This window comes from Electrophorus electricus, chromosome 8, assembly GCF_041902795.1.
Source record: "Electrophorus electricus isolate QZ-2024a chromosome 8, ASM4190279v1, whole genome shotgun sequence".
Lineage (NCBI taxonomy): Eukaryota > Metazoa > Chordata > Actinopteri > Gymnotiformes > Gymnotidae > Electrophorus > Electrophorus electricus.
The window spans coordinates 7394772-7410832 of NC_137504.1; the positions used below are offsets into that span (position 1 = coordinate 7394772).

The window sequence follows — 16061 nt, forward strand, 5'->3', positions numbered from 1 at the left end:
ATTCAGCTGTTACCAGAGCACACTATCTCACCACAGGCAAGTATACTATGGTGGGAGAGTGAGAACATCGATGCTAACCTGAATTGAGTGAGAAGGCGGGAGTGGGAGGGGGACGAAGAGAGAGAGAAAGAGAGAAAATGGAGGAGAAACAGAGAGAACAAGAAACAAATAGAAAGTGAAAGAGAGAAAGACTGAGGTTCAGAAGTCATAAAATAACCATCTAATCATAGGCTGTTACTGGTGACTGTTGGTGATCAGACTGATTTTCTTAGTATATTTGCAACTGAATAATATTTAGACTCACAATGAGATTGAAGTTCTCTGTTGGCTTTGTGGAGCTAACAATCTGGGATTTCAGCATAAGAACCTCCTCCTTGCGTATATCCAGCTCCTCATTTGCTGCTTTGAGTTGACTGAGCAGGAGGTTATAGCTATCGTGCATTTCATTGGATGAGGTGCTGTCAGAAGCCTGTTCAGCTAACGCTTTCCTAAGTTCATTTAAATCATTCTTCAGCTTCTTGTTCTCAGACTCAAGTTCCTGCCTCTGAAGAATTGAAAAAAGAGGCAGGATAAGAAGAGGAGTGATGGGAGGAGAAATTTCACTACATAGAGAACCGGTATGTGCGCACGTGCATGTGTTTGTGTGTCGTCATGTGTTTGTGTCGTTGTGTGTGTGTGTAAAATGATCTGCATATAAGTGTGAGGTAGAAATAGCAAGAGTGAGCACGAACAAGTAGTTATGTGTAAAAAATAGACCTGTACACAATAAAACATTCACAAAAGATAACTGCCAAGAAAGTTTCAAATGTTATGCATTACACCTCACCCTAACTTCAATACCTTTTACAAAGCTGGAATGAGACTACCCTTGTACTTTGACCTTTCAGTTGAACCTAACCTTTTACTGGTCCTGTCCTTAGGTGTTTCATCACTCCCTGGCAGAACACTGAATAGCTGACTGGGCTAACAGTGCTCAGAGCTCTGCAGTAAAATTAAACATAGATATTCTGAGTATATATATATAGTGCAAAAGCACGGAGGAGTAATTCTCTTCTCTCCTCTAACGTAAGGCAGGGCTCCATTTTAACAACCGCTATGTTACCATTACCATTATGTTACCATTGTCATTATTACTAACAAAGAAAAAAGCAAATTAAACAAATTAAATTACATGAAAAATTGTCACTTACATAAGAAAACCTGTAAGTCAATTTTTGTATTTTTTTTCTTTAAAATGCATATTTTTCTTTGAAAGTGTACACTGTAGGAACCTTTCTGTTAAGAACATGCTCTCCTCCAACAAAATTCTATTTTAAGCATTAGAAAGTTTTATGATGACAAAATGAAAAACTGTATAATTAAGTAGAGTGATGACAAGTTCTATTATACACCAGTACTGGTAAGCACGGGTTCTCTAGGTCTACCTCTCCTGCCTGTGGTCTTCCCACTCACCCTCATCTTAAGTGGCAGAGCAAGCAGCAGCAGACCAGTCAAAATGCAGAACAGATCGAAGAACATGAAGAGAGACAGTGCTAGTGACTGTTAGACTGTGCAAGAGCTAAGAATGTGTATGCATAAACCTTCAGACTGTTGTAGGCCAGATCTGCGTTGGTGTCTTCCTCTGACGTAGATCTCTTTGGCTCAGTCACCTGAGAGACCAGAGAAGGAAAAAAAACCACAAGTCCACCTTTTATGATAAGGCAGGAGATTCAGTCTGTCATTTTACCAGATTACCTGATATGATAACTATTTAATTTATCACCAAGGGCAGTAACAGAGTTGAGCTCAAAGACAACACATCTATGTTTTGTTGTGAGATGCGCACGCGCACGCATACACTAAGTAAACACAAGGTTGCAAGTAAAGATCTGAAAATTCAGATTTGGTTTTATCATTTAGCATGTACTTTAAGTGTGTGTGTGTGTGTGTGTGTGTGTGTGTGTGTGTGTGTGCGCGCCTACCGTGCCAATAACTTTGTGACTGCTCAACTCCTCCATCTTCTCCAGGTTGGTCTGAAGCTTCTTCCTCTCCTGCTCCAGTTCTCGCACTCTTTTCTGCAGCTTCATAAACACACTGAGGTCCATGGCTGCATTCTCCATACCCATGTCCTGCCCACAGGCCAAAGGAAGCACAAACATCTTATGCTGTTTTTTTTGTGTATTTTGTGTGTGTGTGTGGGGGGGGTGTTACCCAATTTAGTAACTATCAATTCCCTTCCTCTATCTAGGTCTGCCTCTATCACCACGTCTTTTTGAGGCAAAATGGGACATCACCGGGATCTAAACTAGCAATATGGGTCCAGTCATACCTCCACCTGCTGAATGGTGTCCTCGGTGTCTCCCACCTCAGACAAGGATATGGAGGGGTAGTTGGAGTCAGAACCCAAGCTGCTTTGATTCGAGGGGACCCTCCGGTGGCCTGGATGGAACTAACACATCAAATTCAGTGAGAATTGCCCCTCTTCTTTATTTCGAAACTCCAGAGTTCATTAGTTCTCAATATGCTACCTTTACAAAGGAGACCTCCTCCTGGAGATTGTCATATCTCTGCTCCAGTCTGGAAAACTCCTTCAGCAGGTTCTGATAACGGAGCCTTTCCTCATTAAGTTCAGTCTGCAGACGGAGCTCCTTCTGAGGAACACTCCCCTTTTGGCCTGCAAGATGCACAACACCCACACAGTCACCCAACCAGAAGTTAGCCATGTTTTTGACCCACCGAGCTGAAGGTCACCGCATTAATATGACTTTTAACACACTGAAAAAAAGGTAATTTCTATCTTAACACTTGACAGATTTACAAGAGGCTTAGTTACTAACCTCGTACAATCACATTTTATGACATGATATATGATATTACAACTCTTAACTTTGATCCTTTTATGCCACAGGCTGGCATATAATCAAAAAACAGGATTGCATAACAAAGAAGGATTTCAAAGAACTGGAAAAGTGAGACTCTACAATGATTGCTGGAATGCTGACATGCTTTTCCCAGTTTGTCATGACAAAGAAAAAAACAGAATAATGAGCCAGTCTTACATAAGTATAACCCAATCTGTCCCAGCCCACAAACAAATACAGAGCTGACTGTCAACTAAACCTTTTGTGTCTTATTTGGTAGTTTATCAGCAGGGCTTTATTTAAAGAACATATGAAGTCACTTTTTGACTTCTTAGCCAGAGGCTAAGAAGATGGAATGAAGTCAAACACACTCCTTTTCTTGCCAAGTTGACTGTAACAGTATAGCCATCAGTATACAACTAAACAAGTGCAATGTGGAAGACATATGAGCATCATTTACAGTTACGTTATCTGCACATTTAAAAATATATACGTATAAAGAAGGTTTAGTAAAGAAGGAACAACACAACATAGTAGCAGTTACCACTCTTGTATGAGAACTGGCACAAAACACTATACTTAACAACAGCAGGTAAAGAGGTGATCCTGCATTCCTGCCCTGAAATCCAATACAGTTTGTGTTATCCTCTCTCTCACCCTATTTCTGCACAAAGCCCTCTTGTGTGGGACACAATACAAAATGAGTCCTGCCCTCTGAGAAGCACATCTTACTAACAAACATCCAACCACTTTGCTCTGTGTGTGTGTGTATGTGTATATGTGTGTGTGGGAGCATGTGTGGATGCATGTGTGGATGCATCTAGACACTCAGGTGCAATGGACTGTGAAACTCACCCTCAGAGCTCTTGGAAAACTGGAGGATTCTCTGATTCATTTCTTCTTTCTCCTCCTTTAACAATGAGTTTTCTCTCTCCAACTCCTCTACTCTCTAAGGACAGCAGAACACATTGCTACCGTCCGAAGCACCTTTCCAACTGACAAAAGCTCCTGCTTCATGTCATGAATCATGGATCATGTATGTGCAGTGTCTGCAGTGATGTGGCAATGGCCAACTTAATTTCTTCACAATAAATAAATTACAAAGATGTATGAACTGGACTTAAGGAAAGTGAACTCTTTAGACTTAGCTAGATGGCAATGAAGGACTGACATTGGTTATGTGCTCTGTGTCCTTTTATGCACCCCAAGCTAAACTGTGTAATGTTGTTTCCTATTCTATACCAGTTAATTATTCAACAACTTATACTCACCTTTTTCTATGCTCACCACCTATTTCTGACAACAAGCTGACCTCCCATCCACCCACTCTCACCTGTTCTAGTCCAAGTTTCTCACTGCTGTGTTCCTCTTTGAGCCTCTTAGCCTGGGTGTGGGCTTCGTCAAGCTCCACCCTCAGCCTCTCAATCTCCTCTTGTAGTGAGGTCAGCTGATTGTTGTTGCCCTGGTGACTGCGAAGTACATCCAGCTCTTTCTGCAGCTTGCCAACCTCCGTGCCCAGACTAGTGTTGGCAACGACCAGCTGCTCATTCTGAGTCTTATAGTCTTTTGACTACAGAAAGAATCAAGAGAGATGAAGATTTAATTCAGAATTAAGAAAAACTACCAAGCAAGTGTAATAATGGGAATTACGTGGTGGATGTGGTGGTATATTAGCACAGCCTGCTGTACCTGCTCATCCATCTTTCTCTGAAGTTGGACGATCTTATTCTCCATGCCGACATTGAGTTTCTTGAAATGCTCCGCTGAACGGGCCTCAATCTTCAGCTGCTTGAGTTGCCGCTTGGCGAGGACACGACGGTAGGCACACTGGATCACAATTGCTGCGTCACGGGCCCGGCAGAGCTTCTTCCTCTCCAGCCATCCACGCACTGTTCTCTGGATAATTGTTGCTTTGTGGTGGAGCAGGAACTGAATGGATCACATGGTTTGGTAAAAAAAAAAAAAAATTTAAATGGAATAATGCTCTTTGTAATTTTTATAACAAAGTGAGAAGAACCCTACATTCAGCATTCTACACTACAAAATGTATTTTGACATGCCAAAAACAGATGGTGTGCAATGTTTTGGAGAACACCCCATAGTCAATGCAGTTCATCTTGTTTCCAGCATCAGAGTGCAGCAAGGGGAGGGGAATCAGAAAGGATAAAAGGTGAGAGAGTGAGAGAGAAAACAGGGGTAAAGGAAAAAAATAAAAAATAAAAAAAATAAAGCAAACATGAAGCAGAGGTGCAGCAGGGTACCTCCTGGTAGAGCCTGCGCGTGTACATGCCCCTGGTGTAGGCCTGGATGGTGATCACAGCCTGGCGGATAGTGAGATATGCACGGCGCACGCGCACCATCCGGCACTGCTTCTGACACACAAGAGCTGCTTTCGTGAAACGCAAGTACTCCGCATATCTAGACAGAGTGAGAGAGAGTGAGAGAGAGCAGAGTAGACAAAAAAAGGACAGACAACAGGAGAAAGTGAGACAATGCTGTAGGAAGAGAAGGCTCAGTGTAGGCATTATATAATTCAAATGTATCCTCTCACCGGCGGGCCAAATAGCCTCGTCCATATCTCTGGAGTGTGATGGCAGACTTGCGGATCTTGCGGTAACATGTCCTCTGTAGCCATCCCCTCACTGTCTTCTGGATTTTAATGCAAGCAAAGCGGAACTTGTCCGCTCTGAGCTTCTCAAGGTATGCTACCTGGCCTGCTCTGAAGAAGATCTTGGTCTTGCCAAACTGGAACTTGTCTGGATCCTGGATGAAAGATGAAGATAAAGTGGCACGGTTATTGGGACAATCAAGCAATAATCATTCATTCTATAACAGCAACTTTAACATCTTTAAATATCTGATATATATTTTGTGGAACGCAAGTTTCTCTCTCCTCCTGACAGTTTTATATACACTGAAATTCTATTAGATTTGCATGAAAAACAAATAAACCAAATTAACAAAATCTATTAGAGGATTGAAGCCATATACTCATCTAAGGTTAATAGCCTCTATTCCTCATGTCCACATCACCATACCAAGGAGAGCTGATTATACAGCATAATCTTTATGGCTGCCCACCAACTTTGTGAGTGGAGAACTCAGAATGACTGAGCTTCATAAGCTGCAGCCACTGGGGAAAGCTCTGCAGAAGTTGCAGCTATTTACTGAGACTATGGAGATGAAAAATAACATTTTGTAATGCTAAAGGCTATGCAGCCCAAAAAAGAGAAATCTTTCTGGCATATTTCCTAGTTTCAGATACAGGAACCTGTGATGTAACTGTGCGATCAAGATTAACAATGATAAACTCCTTTATATTTTTATATTTTATATATCTTTATATTTAGAGCTGTCTACCAAAGCTATGTGTCTGGTGTAAATTCTTTTTATTCAATATAAAATGTAAAAGTGGAAAATTTAAACCGTTACCTTGACCAAGGACTCAAGCAGGTTTTTGCAGATCTGTTTCTTATCACCAATACTCAGGTCCTTCCTCTTCATGAGCACTCGGTATCTGCTGAAGAAATCCATGTATGTCCACCTGAAAACACACATTAGTAGATGTCATTGAGTACTACCATGTTGTGCAGGTAAAGTAATACTATATACTGTATACTAGATACCACTGTAGACAGCTGTTTTTAAAAGCTCTGTGAGAAAACTATACATTGCAACTGAATAACACTTTTATCCAGACAACACCACTATACAGCACTGACACAAGAAATCAGCACATATGATTTACCAGACCCCCCCCACACACACACACACACAGAGACACACACACAAAACAAAAAAACACAGAGAAGTGCATTCTTTAAAATCAAATGCCAATATAGAAAGAAACTATACAAACTATAATAACTATAAAAATAAATGCTATGTAAATCTTATCAATATAATCTGTTTATGTGTAATTCAATGCAGTGGCAAAAGCAATGTACACACATACACACTGATTTAGTAACCATTACAGAATGGAACAAATGCCCTGTTACCAGTCCAACCGAGTGATGTTATCAAATTTGTGATGTTATATAAACATATCTATACACAGTGGAGACCTGAAGGGATTTGATTGTGTGAATGTGTGATTTTGTGTGTGTGTTTGTGTGTGTGTGGCCAGTTACTACACATCTAAACTGGACAGAACCAGAGAGCTCCAGAGTCTTTATTATATTCTTAATCATGATTTCAGACATCCCATGAACTTTCTGAAATGACTACGTACATGGGAAGTGATATAAGAGCATTTGACTTTTGTCTCAAACTTACACCTTACAAATCTAAACATTTAAAAGTTTAAGGGTATGTTTAAGAGTTAAAAGGGAAAGAGAGAGAGAGAGAAATGCATTCTTTTTGGACCTTTACAAAGTCATGTCTCACAGTGTAGAAGTACATCTGTGGAGGGATTACCTGGATGGATACCCCGCAGCACTGATGCGAATGGTCTCCAGAACTCCACATGCTCGCAGTTGTTGGACAGCTCTTTTGGAGTCGAATCTGTACACAGAATCATCCAGTGTCCATTAAAACAAACTCTCAGACAATAAAATAACCTCAACATGAAAAATATACATGTGATATGAGCAATTAATCACATTAACCCAATAAATCTACAGACGATAAGTAGAACCCCACAACATTACAATTCATCCTTGCAAAAGCCAGCCCACCTTTTCTTCTTAAGCATCGTAAACAGCTGACGCGAGAGAGGCATTTGGGAACATGCAGTCTGCTCAGGGACACAGAGGCTCTGAGATCGCTTGCCTCAGAGCTCTGAATACAACCCTCCACTGATACTAACCCTAGCAGCATGTGATTTAGGAACTTCTCTCAATTTAGCTTTTATGAAGAGGCTCTTGTCCTCAGGAATGCGCAAAAAGGACACACACAAAACAAAACCAAGTCCTTTTTTTGGAAACCAGAGTTGTAAATTCATGTTAAAGCTTTCTTACCTAGGTTATTCATAATAAGACTGGATGCTATGATACATAATTTCGAGCAGAAGTAGTGTTGAAGTACTGCATCTACATACTTATGGCTTTAATAATGCCTTTGTCAGAGAAACCATTTCACTGCGAGTTATACTGTGTATGACTATGTATGTGACAAATAAACCAAACTTGAACTTGCATGCAATGTAATAAGTTGGTGTTTTCAACTAAAAATACATGCAGGCATTGCAAATATAAAACAATAACTAAACAGTAATAAAACACTACCAAACAACTGACTAAACCTAGTTACCAGTCATACAATCAATCAGATATCCAAAATAATCCTTCTGAAATAATCCAAATAGATCTCTGATTTCAAATCATGGTGTCAGCAATGTGCACCAATTAGTGACTATTATACCAAATAGTTTATGAATGTTAGAAGTAGAAGTATAGATCAAAGTCACTTTAGACACACATATCAAGCCAAATAATATATGTATATCCTCACTTACACAAAGGCTTGTTTCTCATCATTGGGTTTAATGCAGCGCACATAGTGAGGGGTAGTAGCATTGAGAGTCTCCATCAGAAGGTGCAAGGAATTACGAAACTAGAAAAGGGGATTCATTATAAACATTCAAAAAACAAATGTGTTCACATTAATACAAAATACAGGTCAAATCTTTTCATGTCTATTAGTGTTTAATAAGGATAACAAATTCCAGTCTCTAATGAAGTAATATGCGTAGTGCGAGGTTACCTGGTGGCCTACAGTTTTGCGGTGCTCACGATTGTGGCTTTTGGGCATTGGCTTAGCAGGACGCACATTGATCCTGGATGTCTTGCCAGACAGGACCGCAGGTGCAGAAACATCTTTTCCATCCTGGAAGAGATCTGCCACCAGCTGGAACTGCAGAAGGAAAACCACCACTATAAGCATCTGGGCAATGCCCTGGTGCTGAACACTCCCCAAGAGCATTGTGGCTGATCTTGTTTACAAAATAAAACATACCAATATATTTTGTTTACAAAATAAAACATGCTTCATATATTTACAACACAACTCAAGATTCCTCAGCTCTGTTTTTCCATATTTTCGTTGTATATGGAAAAAGTATGACCTTTTCTTAATGAGATTCAGGTTTAGAAAAATCTGAAAATATGAAATCTGGTTTGAAGAGTTTCTCTGCTAACAGACTAATAAAGAAACCTCAAAGGCAGAGTGTTCGAAAAAGGAAGGAAAAAAACTAGACTCTGTGTTACAACTTTCCTTACATGACTTCTCAGACCTAAGAAAAACAAATGCTTAAAAAAATGCTACAGTAAGACAATCGTCACATTTTCCATCAGTTCCAAAGAACTTAGGCGTTCAGTCACACCCCAAGCTAAGTAAAGCCACTCCAGACTTTAAAGGTTTGTTTCTCAGTACCATCCCACTATAGCTGGGAAGTTGATACCTCAGGGAGCTCGCTGTGCATTCAGGTACAAACAAACTCATGCCTACTGCTGTTAAGGGGCCTTGAGACACAATACAGACAATGAGGTATGTCATGTCAAAAAACATTTGGCTGAAAGTGATGTTTATTTTATTAGCCCATACTATGTCTACCAAGTGAAGATATTTTGAAACCCTTTGCCACTTAAATTCCTTAGAACATGCATTTATGTGAGTTCCTAACTATACAGATTCACAGTTTCATCCCAAGAGACAAATATAGTGGAGCTTCAGGAGATACAGAACTGTGGCAAGCTTCTTCGCAAGTTTTACCTTGCTGGCCTTCAGAATGTTGATCTGTTCATCATATACTGTGTCTCTGTTTTTTTCCAGAAAGCCTTCACACTGATACTCAACCTGGTAGAGAATAGACACATCATGCTGAACATCTACATCAACATGTCAGAGAACCATCAAGATATCACAGCTGAAAAAAATCTGTTATATCCACTTTTGCATGCTAATCAACAAATCTTTAGTTGAAGAGGTTGTTTGGTTATTCCATTTTTGGAGTTTAAATGTTATTATATTGAAATTGCAGACAGTGTCATAATAATCTAACAAGTCTGCAGCATATAAGGTAATAATACCTCTTGGTGGAGCCTAAATCTCATTGTGCATCATTCATACTAATTACTGATCAGTTTCACAACTTTATCCTATTTGTTTTTGAATTCAATGATATGGAGTGTAAATTTTGCACTTCTATTTCTCAACAAGTTGTCTCCGAGAGACCTAGAGACATTAGTGTGCATGTGCAAAGCCTTGTGGGCACTACATTGCTGCAACAATCATTTGCTATACAAGGATGTTAGAGGAGCGCTGACCTTCCTCACTCTACAGTTCCTAACACACCATTCATCAGTCCCCATTCTGAGTGCTGATTATGGCTGGGGCAACAGCAGCACAGTATGGGGTGCAATGCAAGCAAAGCTCAAAAATCGTACCAATGAGACTTTGAGCCTCACTTAACCTTAACCTACTTAAACCTCACTTAAACTTAACCTACCTTATCAGCAAAGTGGACCACAATAAATGAAATATTAGACATTCTGGGCTTTTCAAAGTGTTCACGGCTCAAGTGTTTGCTGTAAAGTTTCTGAGCCCAGTTCTGATCTGTTCCTTTGGGTACCTGTGAAATGACATTAGAGAGAGAGCATGGAAAAGTTTGAACTAGCAAGAATACAAACATCTGCTTCTATTTGGGATGAACAGCAAAGACACTTGTTTGATGCTAATTATGCTCAACAACTTCCAAGATCTCTTAGGCTACATCTACACCCAAGTATAGATAATGTGTTAAATATTGGTATGAGGCTCAAGGTATACATACAACACACTGCAAGACTTGAGCCTAATCTCTTTGGTAAAATGTATTGGGTTGCAGAATAATTATCTAGAGAACTACATTTCATTGCCTGGAAGAGGTACTAACTTTGCACTCCTCATCCAACAGGTCCAGTATACCGAGCTTGGCCTCTATAAGGTCAATGCAAGGCTGGTTATCATAAAAGTCAATGAGTGTCCATGGGATTTGCTCCTTCATATACTCCTCTTGCTCCAGTTTAAAAACATGCTGCAAGAAATGCAAGGAGGAAGGATTTATTAAGGCCCATGTATAACATATACTTCAAAATGCAGAATTGAGAAGGGGGCATGGTTGGGACAATGGGAGGAACCTTTGAACATTTCTTACTCACAGAGTTAAACTGTTGCTGAAGTTTCTCATTGGCATAGTTGATGCAAAACTGCTCAAAGCTGTTAATCTCAAATGTTTCAAATCTGTTAAAACATTAAAATAGTTTTCTTTGGAAAATTAGTTTTTAAGGAGAGCTGCAAAGAAGATACTTTTCAGGTATTTTTTTTCCTTCTTTTTTTCCCAAGGAGCACAAGTTCTTTCACTAATATCTCTTTCTCCACTGTTCTTGTATTGATATATAGATATGTCTCCAGGAAACCATTTAGGTCACTGGTTTAAAAACAAACACTGACCATGCCAGTTGATGTTTTAATCTTGTCTTGGAATAATGTAATTGCAACTAAAGGATAGGTCAATGAGCACCCAGACAAATACATAACATAAATGCTCAATCAAAAACATTTAGACATACACACCCATGCACACACACAGTCTAGTTATAGTACCAAAAGAAATTTTCAATAATAATAATAATAATAATAATAATAATAATAATTAAAAAAACATCTCTATGTCCTGCCAAGATCTATTTTGTTCAAGTAGTCATTTCAAGCAACCCCAGTAGAATTACCCATAGATATCCAGCACTCCAATGAAGGAGTGCTGTTTGGTGGAGGTGTATAAGGCCTTGTTGATTTGCTCCACAATCCAGTCGAACAGAAATGCGTAAATGTGCTTGGCGAGAGCATCACGGGCATTGGTTGCCTGTGCGCGGGACATGTTCTTCACGTAGGTCTCAGCGGTGGTGACAAGTTTCCTGTGGCAGAGCCAGTGCTCCATCTGTTCCAGCTCCACCCCCAGCAACTGGCAGAAATGGTGCAGGTGAAGGTCATCCTTCTGCATGCCAAAGAGTGAGAAACAAGCATACATAAGAAATGAAACACTGCAACCAAAGAGCAAGGCCAGTGTATCTTTTTTGCACTCACAGCAAAGACAAGAAGCACAGCAAGAGTACAACAGCATTAACAGTAAAGATTAGAACAACTACAAAAAAATCTCAAAATAAATTTTTATTTTTTCCCAATTATCTCCTTGTTGGCCTCTACTAATTATTGCATAAGCCCAACTAAATCTGGGATAGTGAAGGGGAGCCTGTGCTTCAGCGGAGACCTGAAGCCAACCACCACGTCTGCTTGAACCGCTGCTTATCTGGCTGAGCAGAGCACTGATTGCCCAGTTCTGTTGACACATGAGCTGGTAGGTGCCCAGTACAGCACTACTGCAGATTCACAGGAGAGAAAACCACCCCCTCCCACCCATCTTACAGAGCCTGAACACCCCAAGATATACACTTCAAAGAGGAAATGAAATAAAGAGAAGCCCACGAAAGATGATGCAAGTATGATCTGGCCAGTAATGAGGTCAGTTCACTTAAGGAGAACTTACTGAAATATGGCATGACTCTCCATCTCTCTCAGCAACAATGTTCACATTCCCAAGATGCAAGATGGAGGCAATTATCTTAAAGATGCTCATCTGATGACTCTCCTTAATACCTTTGCCACATAACAGATGTGAAAATGTACATATGAACAAAGCACCTGATATTCCATTAATTATTTAGATGAAATGATGAAGCTAACAGTTGAGCGAATGAAGAGGAAAATGTGGCCCTTACCCAGCAGTGAAAGTGCTTCCCTCATCTTCACTAAATCCTCAGCATCATTCACGCCATCAATAAAGATGTTCTCACCCATAGAGGTGTAAGTGAAGCCTTCTGCACTGGCTTTGAATAAAGAAGGTATGGTAGTAATCAAAGCACTGTACATACTAATCTTCTGTACAGAGTACAGAATTTTCATGTATAACAGCTAGAAAATAATATGCTATACTATCAGTACACCATACTTTTTTTTTTTAACTGTTACACGTGTTGGTGGGAGAAAAATAATATTATGAACCAGCATATTGTATTAGCACTCTGCAGAATTATTATAATGCCAGCATATTAGAGTCTTCTACTCACCCAGAGCTAGATCTTTGAACTCTGTGAGGGAGCCTGAGGCGCAAAGCTGGTAGAAGATATGGTAGTTCCTCTCATCTTCAGCCTGCAGACATATACTGCCTTTAGTGCTAAAGGAAATGCTTTGCTCACCCAAGGAAGCTGGTGAAATGACAGGCTTGCATTGATTTAAGGCTGAAAGCTGCCCTTCCGACTCACCTGAAATACCACTCTGGACTTTTCCAACAAATATGTTCGCATGTTGGCACCAATGATGTGATACCTCTTGTCAAAGCCAATCTGGATGTATTTCCCAAAGCGACTGCTGTTGTCATTGCGAGTAGTCTTCGCATTGCCAATAGCCTGAGAGAACAAGGCATACACATATGAAAAATGCCTGAGATACTGAGAGCAGGTAAGATCAGATGACTGATGCAAGATAGGTGCATGATCTTTTTACAGCATTTAGTTGACACATGTACAATACACGCACAATACAGTAATCACTAACTGGAATATTCAGTTCATGTTGCTTTAAACCAAATAATTACTCTAAGACTGATTACCATTAATCTTCTGTTCTAAACTGTCATCGATTATTGGTAAAAATGAGAGGGATTTCTCTCTCTGCATCCTGACAGCAGCATTCTGTCATCAAGTCTTATTTCAACTAAGTAACATCACCGAGTGAGAGATTTAGTTCTCCCCTGAGCTTAGACTGGCTTCATGAAGAGCAGACTGAGACCTCTCTCTTCTTATCAGTTCAAACAGACACAGGATGACACTGTGATTTAACTACACTCCTGGAAGCTAAAGTGTGCCTGTACAGTTTTTATGGCACTGTGGTAAGGCATGTGAGACTGAGAGGGAAATTACTAAAACAACCATGGTGATACTCAGTAGCTTGGCTCTTACATGTTTAATAAGTATAGTGACCACCTGTGGCAAAGGTGCAGGGCAGCAACCCCACCAAGGTCTCAAACCCAGGTCCTACAATTGATAGACACTTGCACTGACCACAGGACCAAAGAGGCATCACACTCTCTCCTTCAGGGGGAAACGGTTTCTCACCACTCTGCCTTCCCCTGCAGGGAACCCTGGTGAGGAACCTCTACTTCACCATTCCATAGGTCCATGCAACCCTCATCATCCAGGGTCACACCTGGGTTCACACACTGGGCTTTATACCATCCTCTCACGGAGGTGGGGGGGGGTCAATGTGACAAAGGTGGAGGGTAGCAACCATACTCGAGTCTTGAACCTGGGTCCTAAAGTTAAACATATGCACTGACCACCAGACCAAAGATTTAGCAGCCACTGCGCCCATTTCACCTGCCAGAAATGACAATCCCCATCACATCACCCTCTCTCCTTCAGGGATGGCAGTCTCTGTCACCACACCACCTAATGCTGCAAATGAGTATTGGCAGTCTCATTTACTAACTGTTCTTCAAAAGAAGACCTAATCACCTCAGTGATTGATTTTGACAGGATTCACAGTTGTCAAGTGACAAAGTTGTCAAGTACCCTTAATAATAACATCAATTCTATTACTGATTAAAGCTTTATAAATCAACGGCACCTCCATGATTGGGCTGGAAGCCAGCACTTTCTCCTCTACGTTCGTGTCATTGGCTGAGCCTCCCACAGTGGCGAAGTAGCGCATGGCATACTTTGCAGAGACAGTTTTCCCAGCTCCCGACTCTCCACTCACAATGATCGACTGATTCTTCTCATCCCTGTAGGGGGCAAAGCCAACAGTCTTACAAAGGGAAAGACATCTTTCATAACTTGTGTGCCTTTAACTCTGATATATACCAACTGAAGGCACTGTAAGATAAAGCTGGTGAGAGAAATGAACTGCATGAAAACACAAGGTGCAGCCAAGTCTTATAGCTATCTCAGTCATGGTCAGTGAAAACCTATGCCAGTTTGACTTTGTTAACCACTCGTTATGGGTTAATCTAAACCTCACTTTCACACTTTGTCAAATGTCTAGTCTTAGTGAATATCTTCCATTTGACATATATCAGAAACAAAGCATATCCTTTTTCCAGTTGGAGTCCCTATGCACCAGACACAACCACACCTCTCTCTCTCTCTCCTACTGCCAGAGGGACACCAAATAGAGAAGACAAGCTCTGGAAACTCAATTCAGCTGAAATATAAGCTCACCCTAAATGACTTGCAGAAAAAGGATTCTCCCTAGACAACCTAATGAAGAGTAGATAATGCACCTTGCAATAATAAGCTTATAGAATTTTCCTGAAATTTCTACCGCTCTCAGTTTACTGTGTTGTTGTGACTCTGGCCATGTTACTGAGGACTCTGGTAGCTCTGTGGGTGCTGCTTATACTGAACTCAAACCTGTTGTGAAAATGGAATTGTCTCTTGCTTCCCACAGAAAAACAAAAAGGCATCAGCAACGAAGATGTGAGCACTCTAATTATCCACCCACTCTGTCCATTACTGAATCAACAGGGTGAACTTTGAGATGATTCAAGGAACTCACACTCAAGGTCCAACTACTGAACCAACTGAGGTGATCTGCTGGTTAATGCAATACAAATTACAGTCTCCTAAACATCCCTTATGTATTGTAAAATAAAATTTTAAAAATTGATGTGATAAAATATTGTCTTAAACCACTTTGATCCTTCATTTAATGAAGACAATATCCAATATCTATGTGAGCAGTACAACATATTGCAAACATTTATACCAGACTAAAGACTGGATTTTAAATGTTTTATGTGAAGTCAGCAACTTGAATGCACTCTACATACCTGGCCATCTGTTTATAGGCCTCCTCTGCCACTGCAAATATATGAGGGTCCATATCCCCCATATTTTGCCCGTTGTATGCATTGATGACCTCCTCTCCATAGATCTGCAGCTGCTCATAAGGATTAATTGCCACCAGTACTATACCTGGGGAGGGAGTATTGGTCTGAGTTTAGGAAAGCACCTTAAGGACAATAATAACTGGTAGTTCATTCATTATAAATATCTGTGGGATTAAAAATGAAAGTACTTTTGATAGCATATTGTACAAAGGCTTGTAAGCAATCGAACCAACAGACCAACTAGGCCTACAGAATATATTCTTTGTTCATTAGTGCTGTATTGAAAAATGTTT

At 40.3% G+C, this 16061-nt stretch overlaps 1 protein-coding gene across 5 annotated transcripts in view; it reads right to left on the reverse strand.

The window, feature by feature from the left end:
• The window catches only part of myo5b (myosin VB), a 38481-nt gene that overhangs the window by 7931 nt on the left and 14489 nt on the right, over positions 1 to 16061 (reverse strand). For 4 of the 5 annotated variants that reach the window (XM_081719720.1, XM_081719724.1, XM_081719721.1 and 1 more), the window contains exons 4-28: positions 15709 to 15853; positions 14505 to 14661; positions 13142 to 13285; positions 12947 to 13028; positions 12599 to 12706; positions 12367 to 12476; positions 11552 to 11817; positions 10982 to 11063; positions 10717 to 10857; positions 10291 to 10413; positions 9555 to 9638; positions 8547 to 8696; positions 8299 to 8396; positions 7260 to 7346; positions 6273 to 6384; positions 5392 to 5603; positions 5102 to 5258; positions 4530 to 4769; positions 4174 to 4410; positions 3696 to 3789; positions 2508 to 2653; positions 2309 to 2428; positions 1962 to 2108; positions 1581 to 1649; positions 305 to 544 (exon numbers count right to left, since the gene is read on the reverse strand). In XM_081719720.1, coding sequence (XP_081575846.1) covers positions 305 to 544; positions 1581 to 1649; positions 1962 to 2108; positions 2309 to 2428; positions 2508 to 2653; positions 3696 to 3789; positions 4174 to 4410; positions 4530 to 4769; positions 5102 to 5258; positions 5392 to 5603; positions 6273 to 6384; positions 7260 to 7346; positions 8299 to 8396; positions 8547 to 8696; positions 9555 to 9638; positions 10291 to 10413; positions 10717 to 10857; positions 10982 to 11063; positions 11552 to 11817; positions 12367 to 12476; positions 12599 to 12706; positions 12947 to 13028; positions 13142 to 13285; positions 14505 to 14661; positions 15709 to 15853 — 3551 coding nt within the window. The remainder of the gene's footprint in view (positions 1 to 304; positions 545 to 1580; positions 1650 to 1961; positions 2109 to 2308; positions 2429 to 2507; positions 2654 to 3695; positions 3790 to 4173; positions 4411 to 4529; positions 4770 to 5101; positions 5259 to 5391; positions 5604 to 6272; positions 6385 to 7259; positions 7347 to 8298; positions 8397 to 8546; positions 8697 to 9554; positions 9639 to 10290; positions 10414 to 10716; positions 10858 to 10981; positions 11064 to 11551; positions 11818 to 12366; positions 12477 to 12598; positions 12707 to 12946; positions 13029 to 13141; positions 13286 to 14504; positions 14662 to 15708; positions 15854 to 16061) is intronic. The other variant, XM_081719722.1, reaches the window with a different exon arrangement.